General features: G+C 39.4%; 2 protein-coding genes across 4 annotated transcripts in view; one reads left to right on the top strand and one right to left on the bottom strand.

The window, feature by feature from the left end:
• The window catches only part of SCLT1 (sodium channel and clathrin linker 1), a 95,334-nt gene extending 90,634 nt beyond the window's left edge, over nt 1–4,700 (bottom strand). The window contains exons 1-5 of one of the 2 annotated variants that reach the window (XM_060246796.1): nt 4,029–4,335; nt 3,850–3,935; nt 2,343–2,392; nt 1,561–1,628; nt 394–446 (exon numbers count right to left, since the gene is read on the bottom strand). In XM_060246796.1, the coding sequence (XP_060102779.1) occupies nt 394–446; nt 1,561–1,628; nt 2,343–2,370 (149 nt within the window). In that variant the 5' untranslated portion in view covers nt 2,371–2,392; nt 3,850–3,935; nt 4,029–4,335. Of the gene's footprint in view, nt 1–393; nt 447–1,560; nt 1,629–2,342; nt 2,393–3,849 lie in introns of both variants that reach the window. The other variant, XM_060246795.1, reaches the window with a different exon arrangement.
• Nucleotides 4,701–6,097: 1,397 nt separating this feature from the next.
• Nucleotides 6,098–18,994, top strand: LOC132577200 (UPF0462 protein C4orf33-like). 2 transcript variants are annotated; one of them, XR_009555809.1, is made up of 7 exons: nt 6,098–6,359; nt 9,864–9,924; nt 12,923–12,974; nt 13,060–13,259; nt 14,901–15,014; nt 16,836–16,907; nt 18,095–18,994. XR_009555809.1 is itself a non-coding variant. In XM_060246794.1 (6 exons), exons 1-5 carry the CDS (start codon nt 6,179–6,181, stop codon nt 15,004–15,006), a joined length of 600 nt encoding a protein of 199 aa, XP_060102777.1. In that variant the 5' UTR covers nt 6,098–6,178; the 3' UTR covers nt 15,007–15,014; nt 18,095–18,994. The 2 variants fall into 2 exon arrangements, 1 of the variants encoding a protein (XP_060102777.1); XM_060246794.1 differs by lacking the exon at nt 16,836–16,907.
• Nucleotides 18,995–27,428: the final 8,434 nt, after the last annotated feature.

Genomic DNA, 27,428 nt, shown 5'->3' with positions numbered 1-27,428 from the left:
TCTATTACTGGCCAAATCTGAGTGCCAGCACATAGGGCCAAATTGAAAGATATATTGATAAAGAGGTTTACACACAAATAAACATTTTTTCACTTGCCAGTTCAGTTTAAATGCTAAACCTGATTCTAAACAGGTTTACTTAGAAGTACATTCTATTGGACTTCATCGTAACATTGATAAAGAATTCATTATTAATTACTTCATTAATAATTAAATATATAGCATACTATATATGTGGAAATTTCTTTCAGATATATATGGTTAGAATCACAATGAAATATAATAAAATAATTTTCAAGCATAAAAATGAAGTCTAAGTTGCTGTTTGGAAAAAAAACCAAAACGGTTAAATTACAGTCACAATGATGCATTAGAACTAACAAACCTTTTTACCTTTCATCTGTCAGCCAGGACTCCATTGACTGATCACCTCCAAATGTATTTTTCTAAAACAGACCAAGTTTGCTTTAATGCATATCTAAACAATGCATATCTAAACAATCTTCACATTTGACATATAATTTTGTAATTTTATAATACTGAATCAGGTTTCCAACCATTTCCATATGGATCAAGATCAAATCTCTCAAGTTTTAGTTTTTACACAAAAAGACAAGTCATTTCAATTCACCTTAAGATCCTTTGTTAAATTAAAAAATGCATTAATTATTTTTACAGCAGAAAACTGCTTCCACTTAAATCCTTCATGAAGCTAGGATTATACACATCACATTACAAAAAAGGACAGAATAAATATCTACTTCAGTTTCTGCATTTACTCACTTCATTCATACCAGACTTTCCCGTGGAGCCAACATTTTTGTAAGGTAAATTAGGTTGAGTGTGTTACTGAAGCATGGTTATCCAATGAACTTGGAAGGCAGAGTGGGGATCTGAAGAACCTGGATCTCCCAGATTGTAATCTAAGGGGTTCCCAATACAGTATCCACTGGCACCAAGGCTCCAGCCAACATCTTTTCCGGTGTCCACCAATAGTTTTTAGAAAGTGCACAGAGCCAGGTGATGCTTTTTTTGATATTTATGGCATAATGTTGATAGTGACTTTATGTAAAAAACATTTGTGTAAATAGCAGACCGATACTCTAAAAACAGTACTTCAAAAACACAGAGGGACTATTCTACCATGCCCCACTTTTTTGTTTTGTTTTTGTAGTTAACATCCTGCATGCTGAAGAGTTTTGGAGAGCTGGTCCATATAGCCTGGCATCATGTATCATGTAACAGCCAACCACATGACTTTGGAAAGCCTACAAATAGGCAAATAGACTGATACCTATCTTCTTGCATTACTGGGGGGGGGAGATGTTCAATCTACCTATTTTCCCATCCCATACATACTTTTAAACTTATATCACATCCCCCACTAACCTGTATACTGTTTTGTGATGCTTACTGATCTGTGCTATTTTGTTGCTCTCAACAAAACTTACTATATCAATTTTGCTTTTGGAACTTTTCAATAGATATGATCTCTGCACATGGAATTACCTCTGTGGACAGTGCCCATGTACATTCTCAAATCCTAATAGTCCAATTTACCTGTACAGGGGTAGTTCTTGGGAGCTTCTCTGTTTGATACTGTCTGGGCGTTGCATTTTGGTTCTGATCTGAAACACATAAATCTCACAACCTGAAACAGACAAATTATTTTTTCCGGCAGATATCAGCAGCCTGGCATTTTGAATAATACATTTATTTTATCAACTCATTATTCAGAACCCAACAATTTTCTAGATCACATTATTCAGTTATTTCACACTTATACTGCTTTCCTTACATGTATGGATCATCACTTCTGAAAAGTCTTTGATAGAGAATTTCTGTCAAAAAGCTTTCTGACATGCAGGTGCTTTCTTCAGGGTCATCTTAGATCCTTTTGAGTATTGACTTTAATGGACTCAGAAAGGTGTTAATCTGTTTAGGAATGCACTGTGTCTACTATATTGCCTAAGACTACATTCTTCATAATACCTCATCCCTCCTTCATAAGATTCATATTTACCACTAACTTATCAGAGATAAAAATTATTTTTACAGATCTGTTATGTTTTGGATCAGTTTTTTTTAACTGGTGTTCTACTCTTCTATTTAAGCAAATTTTACTACACTGCAAGCTTGTAATTACATTCTGTAGTTTAACACCTGAATTCTTTAAATTGTCTAGTTTGACAACTTGGAACAATTAACAAAGTTTTTTAACACATTCCCTTGTACCACAGAAAAACATTTTAACAATAAAAATATTGACTATGCTTATCAACATGACATACAATTCAAACACACAAAAGTGTGATTTTAACATTGGTTAATGTACAACGTACTCTGATCTCTTGAAGCTTCTGCTGCCATTTGATAATAAGAAATTAAAAATCTGCAAAAATAAAAAATATAACTTTAAAGTATTCTATTAATTTCCTTGCATTATAATTTTTATTTTCTTCAGAATTTAAAAATGTTCTGTTCTTAGTATGTAGTGCAATGCAGTCCACTTTTTTTTATATACAAGCATTTCCACATGTCCCACCAAAAATTGTAGAGGAAGTTTTCTCATCTATATTTTAAGGCTCCAATCCTCTCATTTTATAAAATTTAGAACACTTATAGTTTCCATGATTCATTCACACATTAATGTCTTTAAGTTGAAATATTACTACTGTTTATAACTTGAGATATTGTATTTTACCATGTTCTTAGCCACCCTGAGCCCTACTTGCAGGGAAGGGAGGCCTATAAATCAAATATAACAAATAATGGAACACTCAGCTATCAGATTATCAGGCAATCCATATAATGTTGAAGGGTACACTCAAGAACCACTGATTGAAAAGACCTTGAAAAAATTAAACAATATCCTTTGTTTGTTTACTAAAGAAAAACACTAGAAAACAGCAAAAAACCTAGACATTATTGTTAGTTCTTGAAATGACTATTCAGAGTCTTAAATAATAATCTGGAACATAAAGGAAAGCTCTGTAAAAGGTTTCCAGACCCCCAAATCCAAATATTTATACATATATAGTGCAATCTTATGCAAAACTGAAATGAGTTTGGATTGGAGTAATTCTGCATAAAACGGCACTGTCGGTATTCTGTTCATTACATCTCTACAGACAACAGTGCATTTCACTCTTTGTAGATAGTTCCAGCATATTTTCTTTTCCCTGCCCTAATGTAATCCCAGCAAACCATCATTCCTTCCATTATGCCCTCCTCCACCAAATTCAAAATTACCATAATCTGCTTAAACGGTCTAGAAGAGCCTGCTCCATTAACAACACTGCAACATATCTCGCAGCCTCAAGAAATAGAAAAGAACCAAGTTGGGATAACACGCGTATCTCCCCCTCCCCCAGCTTTTGAAGCTGAATACATACATGAAGCTATCTCATACTATTAGTCCATCAGGCTACTAGTCCATCGAGGTTAGTACTGTTTACTCAGACTAGCAGCAAGTGTGGAGATGCCAGGATTGAACCCGGGACCTTCTGCCAAAAATGTTCTGCCACTGACCCACAACCCCTTCCCTTAAATCGTGCTATTTCAGCTACTAAGCGTATAAAACAAGAACACAGCAGTCCTTCTCACTGAGACACCCCAGTGCCAATACCTCTATCCCAAAGAGGATTACCAGAAAATTTGGGGTGGGGTGGGAGAATCTTCTTTATGGTCCTAACTTCTTCTCTGGTGCAACCGTCCTCTGAAGATCAGCGGACGCTGAACAACTTTCCACGTGCTTGCTTGTTCCCTGCCAAGGAGTTCTCTGCTCTGCATTCATGGAACTGTGATTGATTATGGAGACACCCTGTTCTGAAGCCCCTGCACACTTACCTAGGAATATCCAACTGAACTCGGTGGAACTGCTGAGGGATAGCTGTTACTCGTTTGCACCGAAAGTGGACGCTAGTTCGCAGAACCTTATGATGGAATGAAACTTTTGTTACGTTTTCACAGGTACCAAAAGACTCCTCTTTTTTAGATATACACTGAAGCAGACGTGTTGTGCTTACTGAGACTACTTAAGGGAGTAACCCGTTCTTGGAGAAAACACAGTAGGATTATACAAATACGGTATAATTATTTCGTCTGCTTCCTCTTGTGCTATCCTACACAACAATGTTCGTAAAATACTGAAAGCCCGCTGGTATACACAGAAAGGGGATTCCTAGTCCAACCGGGAGAAGAGGGCAGCTCCTAGGCCCCCACAAGGACGTCAGCTCCCCTCCCTGTCCAATCAGGGCTCTCCTCTGGATAGGCGGCGCGCGCCACCCGACGACTTTCCGCAACACCGCCAACGATTTCCTTAACGACAGCCCTAACTGTGCAAGGACGCATCACATAATACGAAGAAAGATGAGCCAATGAGCTTCAGATGGGAGGCGGCTTTTCCATTGGTTTGAAATATCACGTGCTCGCCTCTTCCCGCTACCTTCCTCATTCCCTTCAATTGCAAAGAGACTGGGAAGTAAGCGAGGAGTTGGACGGAAGCGAGGCTTGTTTTTCTTTCGTTTTACCTGCTGTCTGTCAAGGGGTTCCTAGGTCTTTGAGGGTTCAGTGGCATTCTTGAAATAGATAAAATGACTTAAAGCTTTCTTCTCTGTCCTTCAGTTGTCGACCCCTTTCTCTCTCATTATTTCCCTTCATAAAGAAAGCTGTAGAATTTAGAGTCCTCTTCTTCCATTGGGAGTTTCTTCAAAGCTTTTCCTGCTGTACGGCTCTTAAAGGCATATGGCCTCTAGGTAGGGAGAAAGTTGGCAAACACGATTCGAGGCTAACGGGAATTTTCCACTTGACGTTAAGGCACAGGGTATGTATGCGGTTTGACTTATCGGTTTAAGCGAACTCAGATCCTAGTTAATGGGCTGTGCGCTTGCGACAGGGACTGTCAATGGGAGATAATGCAGATTCACTCATATTCCTGAAAGAAGACGCTTCTGGCATTTCCTTTTATTTCCATTTATTGGAGGCTAGTAACAGAAGGCCTCTCTACGTGATTTTTGTTGAATCTGTGTTGAAAGAGAGATTCCTGCAGGATACACACCCTCCACTCTGTTTTTAGCCAGGCAAACCATAGCAATGGGAAATGGAAGAGTTTCCGTTCTCTCTCTGAGATTCCGTGACTTAAGGTGGGATTATGAAGGTATACACCGAGATTGTCTTTGTATGGCTTTAAGGTGGGCAATGTGGTTTTGTGTCTGTAGATGTATTGATCCCAACAAGAGTAAAATGTTTAACATAAACAAGCCCTGTATTGGCTCAGTACAAGTTAATCTGTTCAGAAGAACTTCCACTCTGTGTTTTGATTTTGGAAGACTCTTAAAGAGTGCCACAATGTTAACCAACTAACAAGAACACTCTCATTGTATGGAATTTATGCAGACATGGTATAGACAAGCACCATGTTCCCATTGATGGGAATGATGTGTGAAGGGGTTGCACACTGTATCGCTGGAGTTATTTGAACCTAGAATTCCAATGAGAGTCTCAATAATTTTATACATCTGATAAGTCTCAATCATGCTATACACCTGTTAGAACACTTTTGCAGTTCTGAAATACAGCTGTACCAAATGAGCTGGATTTTATAACTGGAGAATTTGGGTAATTTTTTTTAAATTGCAAACTTAAACACAACTTTACATTTTTTGTTCAATCCAAGGCTAAGTTTGGCACCAGTATTTCTTAGCACCAATGCTTTTGATAAATGTCTCTATCAGGAAGATGGCAATAAATTTGAATGTTTGTAAGTTAATTTTTTGATCACTGTGGACACCATGTGGTGAAACTGAGCAGGAACAGACAGGCATGGAGGTGTTTGCCAGTGTAACAGTTCTAGAGTTCCATGCAGTATTACTTTCCCCCATAAACTGCAATATTAAGTATTCATTTTTTTAAAAAAAATTGAGTAAATAATATAATGGATTTAGAAGCTATAAGACTCTATACCTGCATGATTGCCTTATGTTTATATTGGAAATATATGAAGTCTGTCTCTAACAGTGGGAAGCAATTGATATTTCAGTGATCATAAATCTATGGTGTTGTTTATGAGTAAGAATTACAGCAGAGCAAAGTAATAAAAAATAAACGTTATTGTCAAACATCTTAGTGGTATTTAGATTAAATGTAAAAATTTTATGTTTACATCTAAAATATTCAGATGGAGTTTAAAATTGAACATACATGGAACGGCTTTCCAGTGTCTCATGATCCTGTAACAATCAGGCTGGCTCCTGCCAATGCAGGAATGTTCATCAGTGTAACGGCTCCATTTTATAATGATCCTCCAGCTCCTCCCAGTGATCCAGGAAAGCCATTAAATGGATTGTGGGATTATGAGGGTAAGTGAAATAATTTATGACAGCTTAAATTTAGGGTACTCTGGTAATAAATCTTGCATAAAGAATGGTATTCTTATCAATAGGAACACCAGCCCCACATTGAGTGGATAAAAACATGGACTAGTTGAGAATTCTGAACAGACAATTGCTCTTAAAGCACTTCTGGCAGGGCAGAGGGATTGATTTCCTTTTTATTAAGATGTTTGAGGTTATGTAGCTCAAATAAACAAGCATCGAGTAGCATTTATGTATTGAGCATACTATTTTAATCAATCTTGAAGCATGGCCCATTCTCATAAAATCGATGTGTGTGTTTTATTGTCCTCTCTTCAGTTCTGCCTGCTAGATAGAGGAACATGTTAGTGTGCCTGTCTTGGCATTGTAGAGTAAATAAAATAATCTAATTATCTAAATCTGAATTCCAAATTATGTCATTACCTTAAGACTCCATGTAAAAGCTGTCACACAGCTTGTGCTTCAGAAAGTCAAAAAATGGAGTGCTATGAAAACTGAAGTGACTATTTATGATACAAAAAAGAAAATGGATTAGCAAGCTGCTAGCATGGCCTGTTAGTAAGTGTAAAATATATGCTTCTTGGCAAATGTGCAAATCTTAATTCTGGGCTAATTATAAAGTATTCATTTATAAACGAAGTATTTTTAGTTAATTATAGTAAATAAAATGTTGGTAATTAGTTGCTTACAGATCAAGGGTCACCAACCTTTTTGAGCCTATGAGTACCCTTGGTGGAGGTGGATGCAGCCACAAAATGGCTGCTATGGGAGGCGGAGCATAACATAAAATGTCATGGAGTGGGGTATGCATAACTCCAATAGTAACACTAGCAATTCAGGCAGAAGCTCTGCTTAACATCTTGTTTTTTTTAAATTGATGTATGTATACAGTTTATCTTCATATACACTTTATCTTGTATCTACACAGTTTATCTTCATCCTAATGCTGTGGTGGCAGCTTCTGCTGAAGTAATTTTTAAAAAATGCACAGCCAATCAGAGGCCCTGCTGAGCAAAGCCCCAGCTGTTTTCTAAAAACACTTGGTGGGCACCAGGAAAGATATTAGTCTTTGTCCTATTGTCAAGGTTGTATAGTGTTTGATCTTGGGCCAATTAGTTGATAACTGCTTAAACTACCCATCTTCCATACTGGATAAAATGTTTGTTCATCCCAAAGAAGTGAAGCTTCCATCTAAATTTAAATAGGTCAGTTTCACAAGTGTCATTTCCAATCATTTGGAAACAAATGAGCTGAATTTGAAGTGGGTTGGATCTATTTTCTGTTGATAAAAGCAATACAGGGACATCTTGACCACCAAAAACACTATCAGGAGATTGTGAAACCCATGTTGATAGGCAGAATGTTGGGGGGAGGGAGTGAAGAGAGGATGTTAAAAAGTTGGTAACATCCCATCCATTGTATTTGGAGAAGGATCTGTTTCTGTATGGTAACTCAGGCTTTTAAGTAACCACATCTCATTAAGACATTATTCAAGTAACAACACACAAATGCTTGAGTTTTGACTGGTAAACTCTTCTGTGGATTTACTTGCAATTTTGCTGTAATCTTTCCCTCCTACTTTCCTGGTTATAAATTCTCTGCACCATTATGTTCACTACAATTCTCCTGTTTTCCACTCAGAGCTACTTAATTTTCAGTGCTACAAACACTACTTTGGATACATAGACTTGCAACAGGAATATATCCATATAGAGCAAAACTGATTTTTTTTGTGCTTTCTTGGCTTTTTTGTTATAAAACTATGTTGCCAAAAGTACAGTTTTATTGTAGAAACAAGCTCTAGGTTTGTATGAACAGGTTAGACAAGAGGTAGCGAACTCATTTCGGATCTGACATAAATGAGACCTTGTTGGGCTGTGCCACGTCAGGTTGGGCCGGGCTGGGCCATGTGTATACCTATTTAAGATTAGGTAACAGAGATATAAATGTTTTAAAGAACGCAGACAAACACAATTAAAGATTTTTTTAAAAAAAACTTAAAACATGCTTAAAACATTAGCACTCATTGGGCTTAAAGGTGCTTTCTTTGAATTTCTCCCATGGTATCCAGGGAAAGAGGCAAAGGAAGCTGTGACTCTCCTCAGGGGACTAGGGGGGGAAGGAGCCTCAGCCAACAGGAGGAAGAGAGACTTGGCTCAGTAGCTCTACTGTGCGATTGAGAGAACCTGAAAAAACAAGCTCTGCCTTTCCCCCTTCCTCCCTAAGGGAGGAGCCTCAGCCAATTTTGAAAATAGAGGTTTTGCTCTGTGGCTTCTGTGTGATTGAGCAAGTCTTGCAAAGTAAGTTGTGATTCTAAAGAAAGCAAGAGAGAGGGAGAAGGAAGCAGATGACAGCCAGTTCCTCAGGGGCCTGATAGGAGCCCTCCAGGGGCCTGATTTGGCCCCTGGCTCACATGTTTGACACCCCTGGGTTAGACCATATTACTCCATATTATTTACTTTGATTGCCATTGGCTTTCAGATCAAGAATGGTCTTTCCCAACACCTGCTATCTGAGCTCCTTTAACTGGAAATCTTTTGTATATGAAACTATGTGTTAAACTTCTGAGCCCTCTTTTAGTTTCAAACATTACTAATTTAGAAATAATATTAGAAACAATGTTTCTAAAAGGCATGTGCAACAAAACTACCAAGGTAAAGTATATGACTGATCAAAAGAAGCTACAAATCTATATTCATATACCTTTCTAGGACAGACCAAAAGTCATGGGTTAAAATACTGAGACTCGGCACAAATTGAATTGTTTTGAAATAATTGCTACTGGCCTGACCTTAAGTATGTTTTTACAACTGATAATTGTAGTCTGTAAGAATTTCCGTTGACTTCAGGTCATCTACTTTTAGAGAAAGTATAAAGTGTTTCTCCTTTATTACTTTGTTTTCTTGGGCAACGAAGGAATCATCCATATGGAAGCAATATGTGTTGTATTCTTACCATTTTACTCCTCCTATTGACCCCTGCTGTACTAAAATATTGCAAAAAAGTAGCTTAAGTAGGTTTTTCATGCATGTGGATGAGATTTATCTCCCAGATTCATCCATATTCAGTCCATTGCTTTAGGGGTTCATTGCTCCAGATTCCTGTAGTTAAAGTTTTTACTTGTAGTAAGTGACTGTTCAGTTCTGCTCAATTTCACGCTGCAGGATTCCAGTGAAGAGTTCTTAAGCTTCATATACCTTAGTAACAGCTTATATCAGAAGATATGCAATTCCCCCATTTCTTATCCTTATCTAGGTGGCAGAATTGATCTATTTTTTTTCCTCTCTGTCAATAGATGTGTTATAAATTTAGTTTCAGCAACAGTAAAAGTAATCAAAGCTATGATAATAGCGAACACCTTTGTTTTCAAAGCTCTGATATCACATGCATATAGTTACTGGGGTGCTGAAAATGTAGAATAAAACTAAATATCTGGAAGGTAAAAATAATATAGGATGAAATAAGTATTTGTGGTTTATATGTTTTTAGTTGTAGAAGCTTTCTTCCTGAATGGCCAGACTGAGCAGTATTTAGAAGTGGAGCTCTGTCCGTAAGTAAACATTTCAAAACATTTTAAAATTTACCAACATGTTTTGCAGTTTTTCTTTGTGACCCTATTGCTTAAATGCTGGATTTAAGTGGTTTCAGAGAATTCCTAACACTTTGTACAAGTGGAATGAAAGAACCTAGTTCAAGGAACTCTTCTTTAGAGATTGCTGTATTACTCCTGTATGTTTGAAGTTAATCTGGAGCTTTAGAAAATAGCTGTTGGTTCTATATTTTGAAAGTTAGGTTGTGTGTCTATGCCTTGTACCAAAGGGAAAAGGACAATGGAATAAAGTTGTTAAGTACAGAGTTGTACATTGAGTAAAAAGAATGACATAAAGGTGGCTAAGGCCAAATTCTTCAGTGGTGAAAACTGTTAAATGCATTTGCGTTTCTCTTCTAGTCAAGATATGCTTTTCTGAGGTGGAGGCAGGCAAACATGTTGCCTTCAACAATAGATAATCAACTGAAAGAATGATTGGTCTCTATCACCAAGTTCTACATTGGACAGGAGTCTTCTGTTTTTTATGACTGATATTGGCAGGCAGAAGTTCTCTCAGGCTGCTGTCACACCGGAGGCTTGGCATGATCTGGCGATGCCTCTGTTTGCAGCTCCTCCATGCACCAGTCCCAGCTGAAGCATTCACATTATTGACACCTCAACTATGCAGCAAAGCACAGTCCGGGTGGAGGCTTGGAAAAAAATGTGGTTGTGCTTATGTGTATGTCCCTACTGGGCAACCCCACCCCCAAGTGAGGCAGGAGTGATTGTTTGCATTTCCCATATGACATCCATTCGCAACAGGGAGTTTCAGACATCAGGAATAGCCGAGTGGAGGTGCTGGCATACATGAAGACCGGACTTTCCTCAGTATCAGCAGAGTCCCAGGTGCTGACAACGGAACATAAGAACATAAGAGAAGCCATGTTGGATCAGGCCAATGGCCCATCCAGTTAAACACTCTGTGTCACACAGTGGCAAATATGTGTATATATATATACACACACACATACACACTGTGGCTAATAGCCACTGATGGACCTCTGCTCCATATTTTTATCTAACCCCCTCTTGAAGGTGGCCATGCTTGTGGCCGCCACCACCTCCTGTGGCAGTGAATTCCACATGTTAATCACCCTTTGGGTGAAGAAGTACTTCCTTTTATCCATTTTAACCTGTCTGCTCAGCAATTTCATCGAATGCCCACGAGTTCTCGTATTGTGAGAAAGGGAGAAAAGTACTACTTTCTCTACTTTCTCCATCCCATAGGGCACAGAAGATAGATGTTGTTGTCTGGTTGTGTGATTTATATCCACAAAGGTACTACAACAATATTGATGTGAACTGCTTGTGTGACCACAGCCTCAGTTCTGTATTCACTGAAATTTTGCTTCTATACAACTATTAATATTAATATACTGATCAAAGCCATCAAGTAATAGACCATCTTTCAGTTTACAAAAATATAAGGATTATGTGCAACACATAATAAACAATACAATAATGATAGAGGCCAGCGGTGCTAGGGCTTTTTAAAGTAACAAACTCCAAGGGATCAAAAAACCCTGTCCCCAAATGAATAGATGTAAGTCCAAACTTGGAAATAGTCCAACTGAAATTCACAAAGTGGGTGCTCTTGAGGAGTGTTGCCTCAACGCAGCCGCTTTCTTAAAAAGACATCTCTAGATTTTGATAACGTTTCAATTCTTTCTTCAGTTTAACGGCTCAATTATTTAGGAACCCCATTCTACATTCTCTAATCACAGCATTAAGCTTCTCATTTCAGTGTGAAGATTGTATTAACATTAATATGTCTTTGAAAATACTACTTATCTGCTATTTATTTATTCAGTTTATATCCCGCCCTTCCCAGAGCGAGCTCAGGGCAGGTAGTGCCCACTTCAGAGAGAACACTCATGGCTGAAATAATTTAATACATTTTTTACACAAATGCAAAGTAGATTGATTTAAGTTGATGCTTAAGATCATAAATTCTTCCTTATTATTTGGACACTTTCTAAACAAGGTAATAGGTTCCTGTAACAAAAAAAAAGTTATTTGTTTTGTAGTCTGCCTATCTCACTGACAGGAATTCTGTAATATAAGACAATACACTCAAATAGCATGAAACATCAAACTAGGATTTACTTTAATAGAATCTTTATGTAACCTCAGAAGCTACGCTAACAATGTAATTCTATTTAAAGTTGCTTTTTGAAACATCATTGATTTCAGTGGTTTAGACTAAAGTAAGTCTGCATAGGAATGCTTTGTGAGTTCCTTAAATAATTAACTTCAGTAAATGATATATCATACATGGTTTGCTTTTATTCTAGTGTTCCTTATAGTTTGATGACTTTTATGATCTGTAGCCATGGCTGGTATCATAGACTGGTGCTGATTGAACGTTAAAACATGCTTTTCCTTTTCTTAACCAATGTTCCTTTCTACTGTAGCCGCCTCTTTTTTTCGGCATATAACTGTTCTGCCCTGCCTCACCCCACAAAAGGAAATAATCTTAACTAGAAGGGTGTGCTGTTACTAAGATCACTGTCTTGTATGAAACTGAAAGTAAATGTCCATGTTACTTGGTACATATTAGTAAATATTTATAATTAGACTACTACAGCAGCTGCGGAAATTACATAGTGCCTGTGCATCAAACAGAAATAAAAGGTCAGTGTATGACAAATGGGGTAGATTTTTGTCCTTGACCCCATATATAAAGTCTTATTATGTGTTGGAGTTGTTGTGGTTACTGAGAAAAACTTTATGTAAAAATATTATGTTCAAAGGATAGTAAAATCAGTTTTTATGTAGTTCAGAATGTGGCAATTTTTTTTTAAAAAAAATTTTTAATAGCTACATAACTGGTGTTTTTTAAAAGTTGCGTTTGCATTTCGATAGGTAAGACTACTTATCTAAGAACAGTAATACACTTCTGGCTTGCAGATAATGCTTCTGAACATACTTGAAGTATGATTATGCCATGTTTTCATAGGCATGGGCAGTATCTCATTTTGTTGCTTTGTGGCAGAAGGAAAGTATTAAAAGTAAGTGAGCCCTTCCCCCCCTTAATACTCATATCACCTACTGCTTGGAAGACCGGACTAAGTCTTTGTCTTCCTTTAAATACAGCAAGAGCTTCCTTTAAAATTCGATGTATCAAGAACAAGTGCTCAGTGGAATGGCAGAGTTCATCTTCCTTGGAGCTATCTTCCACCAGCTACTGACCAATTTAATGCTTTTGCAATCCATGGGTCAGGTGAAGCTAGAACGTATGAAGCCCTCTATCCTGTACCTCAACATGAGCTGCAGAAGATTCAGCAACCTGATTTGTAAGTAGATCTGAAGAACTGTTTTCTATTATGATAACTGAAAGCTACACTTTATTGCTTTGCTTACTGAGTGTGAAGTAGGAAGACAAAAATGAGTGAGGAAGATTTGTATTATATTAGAAATGATTATGGCAAGGATTTTTACTCTTCTTTTTTCTAGTCCATTACAGTGAATGCTTTCTGAGATCTGGGACACTCTGTGCACTTCATATACATTCATATCTGTGGAAGAAAAAATCCTCACTAGTATGTGTCACTTGCAGTGTGTTCATCACTGTGTTGCTCAAATGTCCACATTTTTTTCAGTCATTCACCAAATCTATTTGTAATCTCAGCCCCCTGAACTGTGTTTATGTTGGCCTAACTTTGATTTAATTCAATTTTATATTATTTTCCAGGTTTAGCTAGATTAGATGTTGGGAATCCAATTACAGAACTCTAATCTCTTTCAGAGCAACTGTAGGAGCCCTGAATTGAATTGGAGCTGTAGTGATACAGCAGTATATCTTTAATCATTTCCTCATGCCATTTTCCCACTGTAAGAGGCAGGCCATCTCTGTTTGTCTCTTGCCTTGAAAATTCTATGGGTCACCGCACATTAGCTGCAATTTTATGGCACTTTTCCACCACCACCAGCCTCCCCCCCCACACACACTCCAATTCTGTTTGTCTAGCAAGGCACTTAGCCCTGGGAGAAGGGTAACACAAGAAAGCATAGCACGCTGACAATTGTGTTTATTTTATTGTGTAAATTATTAATGTATTTTAATTTTTGTTTTTATTGTTAGAATTTTGTGTTGTGAGCCGCCCTGAGCCCGCTTCGGTGGGGTAGGGCAGGATATAACTCAAATGAAATAAAATAAATAAATAAATAAAAATAGCATGGGATGGTGAGAGGTTAACCTGTATCATTCTCTTGATTTAGTTCTGAGGCCCTGTCAAGACACAGGAGATTTATCATTGACTCACCCAAATATCTTGTCTAATTTCAGCCCAAGAAATGAGAGTTTATAGGTGTCTGCTAAGTGTTTTGGTGTTGTTTGGACAAAAAATCATTATCTGTAGAGACCTATAATTGGGCATTTTAGAGTTAGAAAAAATACTTCTAGGAGACAGTTTAGATTTTCTTTAAAATGACATAGAAGTTTAAATTAGGTTCAGAACATTCAGAACACTCTCCTTTATTTCAAGGAATAGGTTGTTTTGTAACAAATGTTAGAATCCTTGTTGATTATTTTATATAATTGAATCTGTATATCAATAATAATGTAAAAATATCCCCATCTTAGTTTTAGTTTACTTATTTATTTTTAGTATTCTTGACAAAATATTTCCTTGAAGTCTAATATGAATTGCTAAAATAGTTTAATTTTCCATGCACTTTTGTTCCAAAGGAGTATCAGCCATTCCGTATAAGAATGCAGGAAAGTATGGGATGTAATTATGAAACTGGTTTGCCTAATAATTTGGCTTTGAAAGAATAACTGCCATATTAATAAAATAAGATGCCGTGACTTGAAGTGGTGAGAAGCAGTAAAAGAATTCTTGTAGTCAGAATTGACACTACTGATGGTATAGTTAACAAAAAAGGAGTATAAATGCTTTCAACCAATCCTAGTCTTTGCCTCCTTTCTTTTTCAGTCATCGTCTAGAATATTTTAAATGCTTGAACTTGAAAACATTAATGGGAGAAGGTTGGAAGCAGCCGGTATCGGTTTTCTGGACACCATCCAAACAGACCAGCTAGGTAAAAAGGTAAGCTATCAAGAAGTTCAAAAGTGACAAGACTCAAAACAATTTTCAACAAATTAGTCTACGCAAACATATAATAATTTTAAAAAGTGGTTAGTGGCCTAATGGTTGAATTTGTTCTCAAACAGTATGAACTGTCATCAATTTGTGTATGTTAAACACTGAAAAACCTATTTACTAATGACTATTTGCTACTTCTCAATTTACCCCTCCTGTGCAGTTATAGCTGCAAGCACTTTACTCCAAAGTCCCACTGAATTCCATGGAACCTACTGATGGAACAGAGGTCCATCAGTAGCTATTAGCCACAGCATATTGTTGATGCGCTTAGAGTCCAAGAGGGTGATTCTTAGCGACGCAAGAATGAAGGCTGTACACAGTAGCTGTAAAACCACTATATACATTTATTTACAACACCACTCACTCTCCTGACTGACAATATGCTCCGCTGCACTCCAACTCCATTAACCCACAATCACCACAGTTACTATGTACATTTATACATTGGACAGCCAATCAGCAACTTGCTGTGTCATGCTGACTCTGCTGGCTGATGCAATACCTCTGGCAGCCAGCCACCTGCTGTCATGTAGATCATCTAAGCCTTCAGATCTACTTTCAGTTCTGCAGCATATGCTATAAGCTGTCACTTTACATATAACAGCGACATATTGATGGAACTCTCTATCTGGGGCAGTGATGCTCTGTATTCTTGGTGCTGGTGGGGGCAAAGTGGGAGGGCTTCTAGTGTCCTGGCCCCACTGGTGGACCTCCTGATGGTGCCTGTTTTTTTTGGCCACTGTGTAACACAGAGTGTTGGACTGGATGTGGCATGGGCCTAATCCAACATGGCATCACTTATGTTCTTATTCTCAAATATGCAAGTTTACAATGTAGCTTTACTTTGACTTCTTTGCAACCAAGTAAAAAGGGCTAAGCCCTTTGCAACCAAGTAAAAAGAGTACTTGTGAGGTGAATAAAAACACACCGACTGTGCAGAGATTACTAATATTAGATGCCCAATGAGTTTTGAACACACACATCTTCCTGTGTGCCCGAGGCTGAGCTCATGTTTTATAATGAATTCTGTGGGACATAGTAAAATAGCCTCATTTACAGTGCTGTCCTAAGCAGAGTTGTACTCTTCTAGTCCATTAAAGTCAATGGATTTGAAATGGTGTAACTCCTTAGGATGACACTAAAATTATCCTTGGAATATGGTGAAACTTACCTCTTGTTTTGGGTATTGGGAAGTTTGATGTTTGCTGCCAATGGAGATGAAGCTAATTATAGCACAGTACATCTTGAATTCTCCATGTATCCTTGCACCATATGGATTGGATCCAACCAACTTATTAAAGTCTCCATTTCACATGGCTTTTGTCCGTGCAGGTTTCATGATCCCCAAGATAGCCTTTTTGGCGGTCAAAGGGGACCCTTTCCTCACCAGTGGATAAACTATTTGGATTCATGCCTACGTGTCACACAGAAGTCATACTGAAAGGCATTTCTACATTTTAAGTACTTTTGTATCTCTTGATAAATAGAAAATCATGTTTTCAGGCTTGTGATTTGCAGCTGTCAAGCATAATATCTTGCTTTAGATCCCCAACTGTATACTTTCTATGCAGGTCATCTCAACATTGCTCCTTTCAAATCAAATATACTAAATCAAATCTGTTGTTGTTTCTATGGCCCAGCGCAGAACATCTCCAGTAAAGTGTTTCCTATATTTGTATGTTACACAATTTATTGCAGTGCAAGTTGAATCTAAACAAGAATCTGTTAAAAGCAGCTAAATAGAACTTCTCTTTTTCTTTGCAGATAGTCTTCATATAAAAGTAAAATTTTGCAGATCAAGGATTTCTATTGCAAGAATGTTCATGTTAACAGAAAGTAAATCTGACTTGTTTACTGATTTGAACTTCAAGCTTTAGTGGCTATAGTATGCTTTCTAATAACTAACATCACTAATACAAATACAAAAATGTCAAAAAAGGTGAACCAAGGAAGCTGATGTAGCAGCTAAGAGTTTAGATCCAGGAAGTGCCTAATTCAAATCTCTGTCATGAATTCACATTGTGGCCTTACGCAAACCATGTTTTCGCCTAACTTCTCTGTCTATAACACAGGGATAATTTTGGCTAAGCTTTTGAGTGCTTGTTAACACCTCAACTAACCTTTTATTGGGGAATATTAATATTTCTTAGCTCAAAATGGTGAGTCTACGAGAGGAAGTGAGCAAGGATCTCTGTCAATGTTTATGGAGACAGACCACTGAAAATCCTTTGGTTAATAATGGATTTTATTATAGGTATTAGTTTTCAAATAGTTACATCCCAATCAAACAGTTTCAAGCATACAAGAGAAATACAGTGGTTAGCTGAATAAGTATGGATGGGGGGAGAGGTGATACAATACCTAGATCTTGCAGAGTAGGATCAGTCAGAGGAAACACAAGGCCTCTGGAGGGAGATTTCTCTTGAGAAGGGAGGGGGTTGAAGGCAGGAAGGGATGGAGGGAGGAGAGGATGGAGGAATCCCCAACCTGACAGGTAGGATTGCCTGTTTTCTAGGGTAAATTACATCATGTCAAGTGATTCAATTACCCAATGAGGAAGCAGAGTGTCACACCAATGGAAAATCAGTGTCATATGTGGAATATCCAATCAGAGATCATTGTGTCATAGACCCATACCACCAATAGAGGAATTTTAATTACACTGGCCAAATGACTTTTTATGGCCCTGTTTTTCCAAACTGATTTCGTGGAAGCTCCCCAAAAGTGATAGATTTCTCCCTTAATGTTAAACATGAATAGGCATCCATCAAGTGTTCAGGAGATTGGCTGACTTTGATAGCCTTAGCAGTAATTAAAGAAAAATAGAAATTTTGTTAAAACTCAGATTCTTTGACAGAAATGTGAGACCAGTTTACAGGTATACCACACATTCACAACAAGATGACCACTTAACCTTTAGCCTTTGTGTTTCTGCTGTCTTGCCCTGAAGAATAACAGATACAAGCCATTTATTTGTGTTTCAGGGGTCCTGGTAACCTGTATTTTTTATGTTTTGATAACAGGACTTAAAAGGTTGCCAAAAGAAGTGAAGGAACTTTTACAGCTCTGCCCACTACATGTCCCTCTCTGGGCCTGGAATTCTTCATTTCCAGGAGCAGAAAGATGGATGCTCCTCAGCCTTCCAGCATAGCCACCACATCTGTCTAGCCTGTGAACCAGACTTGACATCATTCCAGCCTGCCTGGGGCCCAGAAGGAACTGGATTTTTATCCCTTATGTGCAAGAAAGACCATTCCAATTCAAATGGATATTGCTGTGTCATATTAATATTCTAGGGTTACATTGCAATATCACATTCCAGGGGTGCATGGCTTGGGACTCAGTACAGGGGTGTCTTTCTGGATATCATGTTTTGGTATGGATTAAAAATAATGCATGTGCAGTGTTTTGAACAATGAAAGTACTAGATAAAATCATTATTAATAATATAATCAGGTGACTTCAAATCCATTGTAGCTGTTGACCATTGGATTTTAAATATCAAGTGCTCTAGTTCTTTAAATTGTACTGTCTAGCTGGTAAGTTTTACTGACATCCAGTTAACTAGCTGAACAATGTTTTTTTTCCATCACCTGCTATTATGTTTCTTCTTACACCTACAGTAAACAGATGCTTTTCCTCTTTAGAAATTCAAGACCTGGAGATGGTCACAACTGTAGACCATCTATTCATTAGGGACAAAAAATAGTTTGATTTTTCTATAAAATCTCATTTAATTAGAAAATAATATTGTGAACATATAATTACTTTAGCATGAAGTTAATTATTGAACTGTTAATATTTTGTAAGCAAAGAATAATCTGTTGTCTGTTCACTGAATGTATCAAACAGGTTTTCTTTTCTCACATTAAACTGATCTTGCTTTACTGCAAAGGAATAATAAATACAAAAGTATTGATTCAGCTGGTGTTTATCTCTTCCCACTATATATGGACACAAAGTGAATATAGCTGGAGTTGCTCTATGTTTGATGAGAACAAATTAACTCATTCTGGCAGTGGAACACAGTTGGAATAGAAAGATATTACAGAAACTTGATCTAAATAAAATGCATAGAAAATCTAGGGCCAGATCTCATGGAGAATTTCTGGAAAGCCTGTGATGCCTCTCAAATGATGCATCGGGAGAGGGAGAGGTCTGCAGTGGGAAGGGGGATCAGTAAAAATCATGCATACCATATTCCACTCTTCTTCAAATGCAGAAATTCTCCATGGGCTCCAAGCCCTTGCTACTAACTAGGCCATCTGTATAAAGCACTTTAAAATGTTGTTCCTAGCTTGACATGACACTTCCAAAAAACTTCTGTTCATTTGGATGTCTTTAGAGGTATACAGAGTCTCATAGAGGCGCTAAAGGAAAATGTATACCGATAGTATGGAAAGCAGATCTGCTGTGATTATGCATTACAGGGTACAAAAAGCAATCCCTACCACTAAAGAAGAGATGAATTGCTAAAAGCAAAGTATTGTGCCTGCCCATGCTGTGAAGTAAACAAGATACTGGTGTATGCTATGGAAGAACACGAGAAGGGATTTGGCAGTAATGACTTGATGCTGTTTCTAGCAACTGTTAAGGGAAAACAGTAGGACAGTGATGAAGGCTGGCTTTTTGAGATGTTTAAGCAACTTTTAAAATTGACATTGTGAAAACTTCATTCCCACCACAGGACATGAAACATGCTATGTACATCCATATCAGACCACCCAGTGGGTATCAGCTTAGTGTAGTTAGGATTGGATTTCCCTACTACAACTATAAAAATAGTCCAGCAAAATTCAAATTGGGACTGAATGTTCTATAATCCAAAATCCTATGATCTGTAAACAAGACTAATGCAGGTGATCAAAATAAAATGTATGAATGCATGAAGTCCTTAGGTGCCCACTAGGGTATTGCAGAATGAAAAGCATGGTGTACCAATAGTTCATGTTCTACTTATGACTTTTATTACACTTGAAATATACAGGAAATTCTGCTCCAAATTGCAGTTTGATATAACTGAATTGGAGGGGAGCCAATGTTAAGGGTCAGTTTCTTGCAGGGGAGAGCATTATTGTGTTCTCCCATTATGGGATCTAATAAATACGTGAGTGCTGTGGATTATCTACATTAGAACATTATAGGACCTATGGGATCAGGCTATAGTAGACATGCATGAAGCTGCCTTATATTGAGTCCAAACCAGTGGTCTATCAAGGTCAGTATTGTCTACACTGACTAGCAGTGGTTTTCCAGGTCCCAAGGCAGAGATCTTTTACATTATCTAATATCTGTTCTTGGGCCTGACATGCTCAATCCAATGTTATTAAACTAAGAATTTGCTTGTTTTTATAGTGTACTTGGAAGGTGCTACTTAAAGATCACCCTTTGGGATCTTTTTCTGGTTTATCTGATCACTTTATCCCATAGTGAGATAAATAAATATAGGCAGGGCTTTTTTGGTAGAAAAAGCCCAGCAGGAACTCATTAGGCCACAAACCCTTGATATTACCATTGTTTCCCATAGGGCTTTTCTTGTAGAAAAAGCCCAGCAGGAATTAATTTGCATATTAGGCCACACTCCCTGATGCCAAGCCAGCCGGAACTGTGTTCCTGCTCAAAAAAAGTCCTGAATATAGGTAAAGATACCCTCCTCCTCCCCCCCCCCCCCCACTCATTTCAAGTGCCAAAACAGCCATGGAAATGATTTGGCTGTACTAACACTTGAAAAGGCATGAGGTAAGGGGACAACAGCACCTCAGTTCACCACACTGTAGGCCCATCAGCTTAAAATGGTGGTGTCCGTATGACAGACATGAGTATGCCAACACATGTAGCCTGGCCCTGAGTTAAGTTGGAGTGTCTTTCTGCTTCTCTAATACCTGTAATGTGCTGAAGCACTTAGAGAATAAATTCCATTTTTTCCTCCACAGTATGAATGTTCTTACACTTCGTTTATTGTTTTGATAAGAAAGATGGTTTTAGTCAAACTATTAAACTCTTCAGGTTATTGCAGCTAGCAAATTTGAGTTGGTTTAATGCTATCTTGAAAATGTCTTTTGAAGCATTTTCTCAAGATGTTTATGATGAATTTCCTCAAGATGATCTTTGTCTTCTAATGGGAAACAGGTTCCACAAGTAATGTGGTAGATACTAAAGATTAGGATTATGAAATTCATTTAGGATTCAAGTGTTCAGGCCCTCATTGAGTTTCAGGTATTGTAACTATTCTGAAAATGGCTGATAATTCTCATGATTAGGCAGGTTAGAGAAATAATCCATGTTAGCACTGGGAATCAAATGTAATAGAAATCTTCCTTCTTGGTTATTGTATTGTAGCTATAGTTGAGCACTCCACATTAAGAGTTCCTGAACATGGCATCTATGTTCATAAAACTGGGAGATGGGAAATGCAGAGCTGTTGCTTTAACAGCCTTCCCTTTAGCAGTATCAGCTTTCCCAGTATCAGGTGACTTTTTATTTGATGGGGTGGGCAGAGAAGGAGGAATTGCGCAAGTTCCTAGACAAAAACCTACGCCGGGGCTTCATCCGCCCCGCCACGGCCCCCCATGCAGCCCCGGTGCTCTTTCGTAAGAAGAAGAATGGGAGTCTAAGACTTTGTACCGATTTTCGCGGGATTAATGGGATATCCATGACCAACGCCTACCCCCTCCCCCTAATTAAAGACTTGTTAAGTGAAGTCTCGGAAGGGTCAATATTCACCAAGCTTGACCTTCGGGACGCTTACTTCAGAGTGAGAATCAAGGAGGGGGACGAATGGAAGACCACGTTTAACACCCCCTAGGACAGTTCGAGTACTTAGTAATGCCCTTCGGGTTGCAAGGGGCTCCGGGGGTGTTCATGAACTTTATCAATGATGTGCTAAGGAAATACCTGTACCAGGGGGTGGTGGTGTATCTGGATGACATAATTATCTATTCCAACGATCTGCCCTCCCACGTAAAACTGGTCCGCGAGGTTCTGAGCACTCTATATCAAAACAAACTCTATGCTAAACCGTCCAAGTGCGAGTTTCACCAAAAGGAATTAGATTATCTGGGATTCCGGGTGTCGGGCAAGGGGTTGGCCATGGACCCGGCCAAAATACAGGCAGTATTAGACTGGGAACCCCCAAGGGCATGTAGACAGCTCCAATCCTTCCTCGGGTTCGCAAATTTCTATAGGTCGTTCATCTCATAGGTCGCCAAGGTGGCCCTACCCCTGACGGACCTGCTCCAGACCAAGGGGAAGGGGCCCGAGGCGAAAAAACCTGGGGCTGAGCTCGCATGGACTAAACAGTGCCAAGATGCGTTCGACACACTAAAACGCCTATTTACCAGCGAGCCGGTGTTGGTATACCCGAATGAGCTTAAGCCCTTCGTGGTCCAGTGCGACGCCTCTGACACGGCCGTAGGAGCAATATTAATGCAGAAAGACGAGGAGGGTCGCATACGGCCGTGCGCCTACATTTCACGCAAATTCTCAAACGAACAACGAAATTGGTCGGTGTGGGATAAAGAAGCTTATGCAGTCACGTTCGCCCTAAAAACCTGGCGATCGTGGCTAGAGGGTGCAAGGGTCCCGTTTGAGATCTGGACTGACCATAAAAACCTAGAGGACCTCACAGGGCGCCGAAAACTGATGGGGAAGCAAATTCGGTGGGCGGGCTTCTTCGCTAAGTTTGACTTCACGCTGCAGCACATCCCAGGCTCAAAAAATTTCTTGGCCGACGCCCTCTCGAGGCTTCCCCAACATGAGAGTGAGCGAGAGGAGGTGATAGACTCTCTGGTGCCCCCCGAGGCCGTAGCGGGGGTAGTGCAAACCAGGTCAAAGACAGCCACCCAAAAGAAAGACCCTTGGGGGGGCACCAAATTGAAAACCGAGGCGGAGGCAGAAGGGGAAAGTTGACCACCGGGGGTGGAGAAGGGAGAAGGAGGGTTTTGGTACCATGAGGGTAAATTGTATGTGCCAAAGTCGCTTAGGGCAGAAGTGCTGCAACACTGCCACACCAGCAAATTGGTGGGGCACTTTGGCTACGTAAAAACCCTCCACCTGGTTCATAGACAATTTTGGTGGCCCCAAATGAAAAAGGACATTTCGGAATTCATCCAAACCTGCCCCACCTGTCTCATGGCAAAAAGAAGGGGGGGGGAAGGTCCCAGGACTATTGCAACCACTCCCACCGCAGAGCGGCCATGGTCAGTAGTATCGATGGACTTTATAGTGGAGTTGCCGCCATCTTGCAGTCGGACAGTGATATTGGTGGTGGTGGACACTTTCTCCAAACAGGCGCACTTTATTCCCTGCCGGAAACTCCCCACCGCAAAAGAACTGGCCCACCTGTTCTTTCTCCACGTGGTCCGGGCCCACTCATTCCCAGACAAGGTCATTAGTGACCGCGGGCCACAGTTTGTTGCCAACTTCTGGCGGGAGTTCTGTAAACTGACTGGCATGGAGCAAGGGCTAAGCTCTGCCTATCACCCTCAAACGGACGGTCAAAGTGAAAGGGTGAATGGTCTTTTAGAACAATATTTACGCTGTTACATAAACTTCCAACAATCTATCTGGGTGGACCTTTTACCCTTCGCCGAGTATGGCTACAACAACAGCCTCCATAGCTCGATAAAGGTCTCCCCGTTTCAAGCAGTAAATGGTTACGAGGGAAAACCTTTCCCCTCCCTCCTGGGGGGAAGCAGCCCACCTTTATCCCCTGAATGCCATCATTGGTGGGGGAATCTACAGAAATCCTGGAAAGTGATTCAGGAAAACCTAGAAGAAGCGAAAAAGGATTACAAAACTCAATTTGACAAAAAACATAGCCCGGGTTGGGACTTCCAGGTGGGTGAGAGAGTGATTAACAAAGTGACTGTAGAACTGGACTTGCCCAAGCTATTCAGTAAAATACACCCTGTTTTCCATTGCAGTCTTATCCGTCGCAATCCGGGTGGGTCGAGGTGGCATCCTCGGAGCCCCGAGCCAGAACCTATTCTGGTGAGGGGTCAGAAACACAACGAAGTGAAGGAGATTCTGGATGCTAAGCTGCAACGGGGGGTTGTGCATTACTTAGTCCGCTGGTGCCACTTTCCGCTTAGCTGTGATGAGTGGGTGAAATCTTCTGACCTAAACACTCCTTTATTACTGAAGCAATTTTACCTACTGCACCCAGACAAGCCCCGAGCAAGAGCTTAGGGGGGGCAGTATGTCAGCTTGTATACGTTGAAGTTTATTTTATTGCCTGAACTGTTTATTTACTGCTAACTAACCCTATGACTTTTTGCTGTACTAACCCCAGTGTTGTAGAGGAATGTGAAGGATGGCCGGGAGGAGGGAACGGAGGTGCCAAAGGCCTTTTGAAGTGCAAAACATCTAGCTGGTTCCCAGGCGCCTGGCAGGGACGGGCAGGGCCACAGCAGGGGAGGAGAGACAGTCTATGTAGGTGGGAGATAACAGATAGGCACCCTGGCTATTCTCAACAGAGGAGCCCCAGTTTTATTATGGGAAATGATTTAAAACCCCTATGCTTTGATGTGTATCCATAAATGCTCATGCTTGCACCCCTCTCGTTATTAGTATCAATGAACCTGCGTAGTGAGATGCATTGCTGTAATCAATAAATGGAAATGTTGTTTTAAACAAAGCCAAGTCTGTTCCTTGTTGAAACTTCAGTGCCCCTTCGCTGACACACATCCCTGACACTAAGCCAGCTGGAGCTGCGTTCCTGCTAAAAAAAAAAAGCTCTGGATTTAACTGGTCTCGCTGCACATTTCTTGAGGTTTGAACTCTTGCGAAATCAAGCTGTTTGGGAAGTCAGATTGCATACTTCCATTTGTGTGCCATTTTAAAAAATTCAGTAAGCCATGTGTGCATAAACGGATCTTCACCTCAAGGTTTTGAATCACTGCTTGCATGTTTCTGCACCCAAACATTCTCTCAGGATCTGGAGCCCCTAGGGGTGTTTTTTGAACAACAAATGCCCTCCCCCTCATGTTTCTTGGGGTTGGAAAGCCATGGAAATATTCCCTAGTTAAGCTCCCATATCAACAGGGAGCCTGTGGAGTCTGGCATCTCTAATTCAGGATGCCACCCGACTGCCCACTCCATAGTTACCAGGCAGCAATAATCTGCACAATCAACAATGGAGTGAGCACCTCATGAGGCAGGTTAATGGAGTCATGTTTGGAAAAAACCTCTCAGGAACAAATAACGCCAGGGGTGGCGCGTGGGAGTAGGCGACCTAGACAACTGTCTAGGGCACAACTTCCAACAGGGGTAGAGGGTGGGTGCCCCCTCCCAGCCTGCACTGTCCCTTAGCCTCCAACTGGACGCTGAGGGGTCGGAGAAACTCCCCCACCCCTCTGCACCCAGAAACAACAGCACTTTCAGGCTTCAGTGTTCTTGGAGAACGCCGAAGCCTGAAAGCACCACTTGTTTCTGGGTGCTGGAGGGTTGGAGGAATTCCCCTGCCCCTCAGTGCCCAGAAACAATGGCACTTCAGTGACTGAAGTGATTATGAAAATTTTCCCCTCAGGCGGCAGAACCCCACGAACTGGTCCTGACTGCAGCCCTAAACTATTTCCAAACTGCAAACCTGGCAGATAATGAGAACAAGAATTTAGCAATTTCTTGGAAAGATAGTTGTAGGCAGGGGTTTTTTTGTAGCAGGAAGTTCTTTGCATTTCAGGCCACACACCCCTGATGTAGCCAGTCCTCCAAGAGTTTACAGTTGGAGGACAACTGTAATAACAACCCTGTAAGCTCCTGGAGGATTGGCTTCATCAGGGGTGTGTGTCCTAATATGCAAAGGAGTTCCTGCTACAAAAAAAGCCCTAGTTGTAGGTATGAGATAAATACTGTAATAGGTTAAATTAAATCTTAGTCAATTATTAAAACACTGTCAAGGCCAGTAGGAGTTAATAATTACTTCTTTTTGATAGTCACTAGGCTTTGAGATATTTACTATCTAGCTGTGATAACATGACATATATAAAATGTGATGAATTTGTGCTGCCCAGTACTTTCACAAAATGAAACTTTGGCTTGCCTTGATAGTTACAGCCCTTGATGCACACCATTTTATAGCAAGCAGGTACTTCAGAACTTCTGTTCACCTGGTATTTAACATTTTTTTAAAAAAAGCTTTTCCTGTTTGTTCTGTATAGCTGATCTTCCTTTTCATAGAGTATAAATTTTAAAAAATTAAGCCAAGTACTTAACAGTAAACAAATGCTTTATTTCATGCTCTGAGATGAGAAAGCTGACCAATAGCAATACCAGCAACTACCCTGGGAAAACAAAATGTGTTCTTTTAGCTGTAAGATAATGATCGCACCAGAACTGTGAACTTAAATATATGAAAATGACATCTGAGGTTTAGGTCCCATGTAAATGATGGTTCTGAGTCTTGGAATGGACATTGTTCAGTCTCTCTTTTTAAAGCTAAGACTTTGATTGGTTTCTCTTTTGGAGAGTACCTATATCTATCCACAAGATCTTTTTCATAATTTTTAAATCAGTTTAAATTAAGTAGCTAGGAAAGTCTTTGAGTAGCTTAATGTGTATACGGTCTTTAATGTTAAGCATTGTGCTGTTATTTAGAGGGGTATTGTGTAATTAGCTGAAAAGTGACTTTGTAATGTATATGTGTAAAAATTCTATAATATAAACAAAAATAGTTGGTGTCATACTGGTACAAAAGGTTTTGTATTTATAATTAAACTTCATAAGAACATAGATATTCCGGGACATGGTATTAAGGATGATTTTTATAAAGTTATAGAATATAAGCAAGCTTATCCTCATTCTCCAATTTTTCTTATTCTCCACTCCCCAGTATACCATAGTATGTAAGAAAAGGAGGAATGGAAACATTTCTCTCCAGCAGCTCCCATGTCTGATTTACCAGGTTTTTCCACTCTCTAGTCACAAAATACTGCATCTGCAAAGAATGCATTCACTTCTTGGAGAACTGTCTCATGATGTTCTCCCCCCCTTCATAGTATAAATTCTTCTTGTGTGAATGGCATTCTAGATTTAGTCCTGCTAGATTCAAGACTAGTAGGCATTTGCACCAGGCATTTGCAAGTTAGATCACTAGCTACTACAGTTTCCGAAAAATATCTGGACCACCTGCTCTATATAGAACATCTGATCCATTAAGATCTGGTTAACGGAGAACACCTAGCTAGAATTGCAAGACAACATACTGGTACTTAAGATCATAGCAATATATCAGTGTTTATGTTTTAAATTGCTTTTATTGCTTTTATGTTTTATTATATTGCTTTTATATTTTATTATATGCATGACCATGTGAGCTGCCCTGAGCCTGCCTCGGTGGGGAAGGCGGGATATAAATTG

Source organism: Heteronotia binoei, chromosome 9 (assembly GCF_032191835.1).
Source record: "Heteronotia binoei isolate CCM8104 ecotype False Entrance Well chromosome 9, APGP_CSIRO_Hbin_v1, whole genome shotgun sequence".
Taxonomy (NCBI): Eukaryota; Metazoa; Chordata; class Lepidosauria; order Squamata; family Gekkonidae; genus Heteronotia; species Heteronotia binoei.
Note: the sequence above shows the minus strand (reverse complement) of the source record. Positions and strands in the feature narration are given on the sequence as shown.

Excerpts from the sequence above, each read along its gene's own strand:
- LOC132577200 (XM_060246794.1), top strand. The coding sequence starts at position 6,179 with ATGGAGTTTAAAATTGAACATACATGGAACGGCTTTCCAGTGTCTCAT. Across the intron at positions 6,360-9,863 it reads TGGATTGTGGGATTATGAGG|TTGTAGAAGCTTTCTTCCTG; the intron begins GTAAGTGAAATA and ends ATATGTTTTTAG. Across the intron at positions 13,260-14,900 it reads AAGATTCAGCAACCTGATTT|TCATCGTCTAGAATATTTTA; the intron begins GTAAGTAGATCT and ends TTTCTTTTTCAG.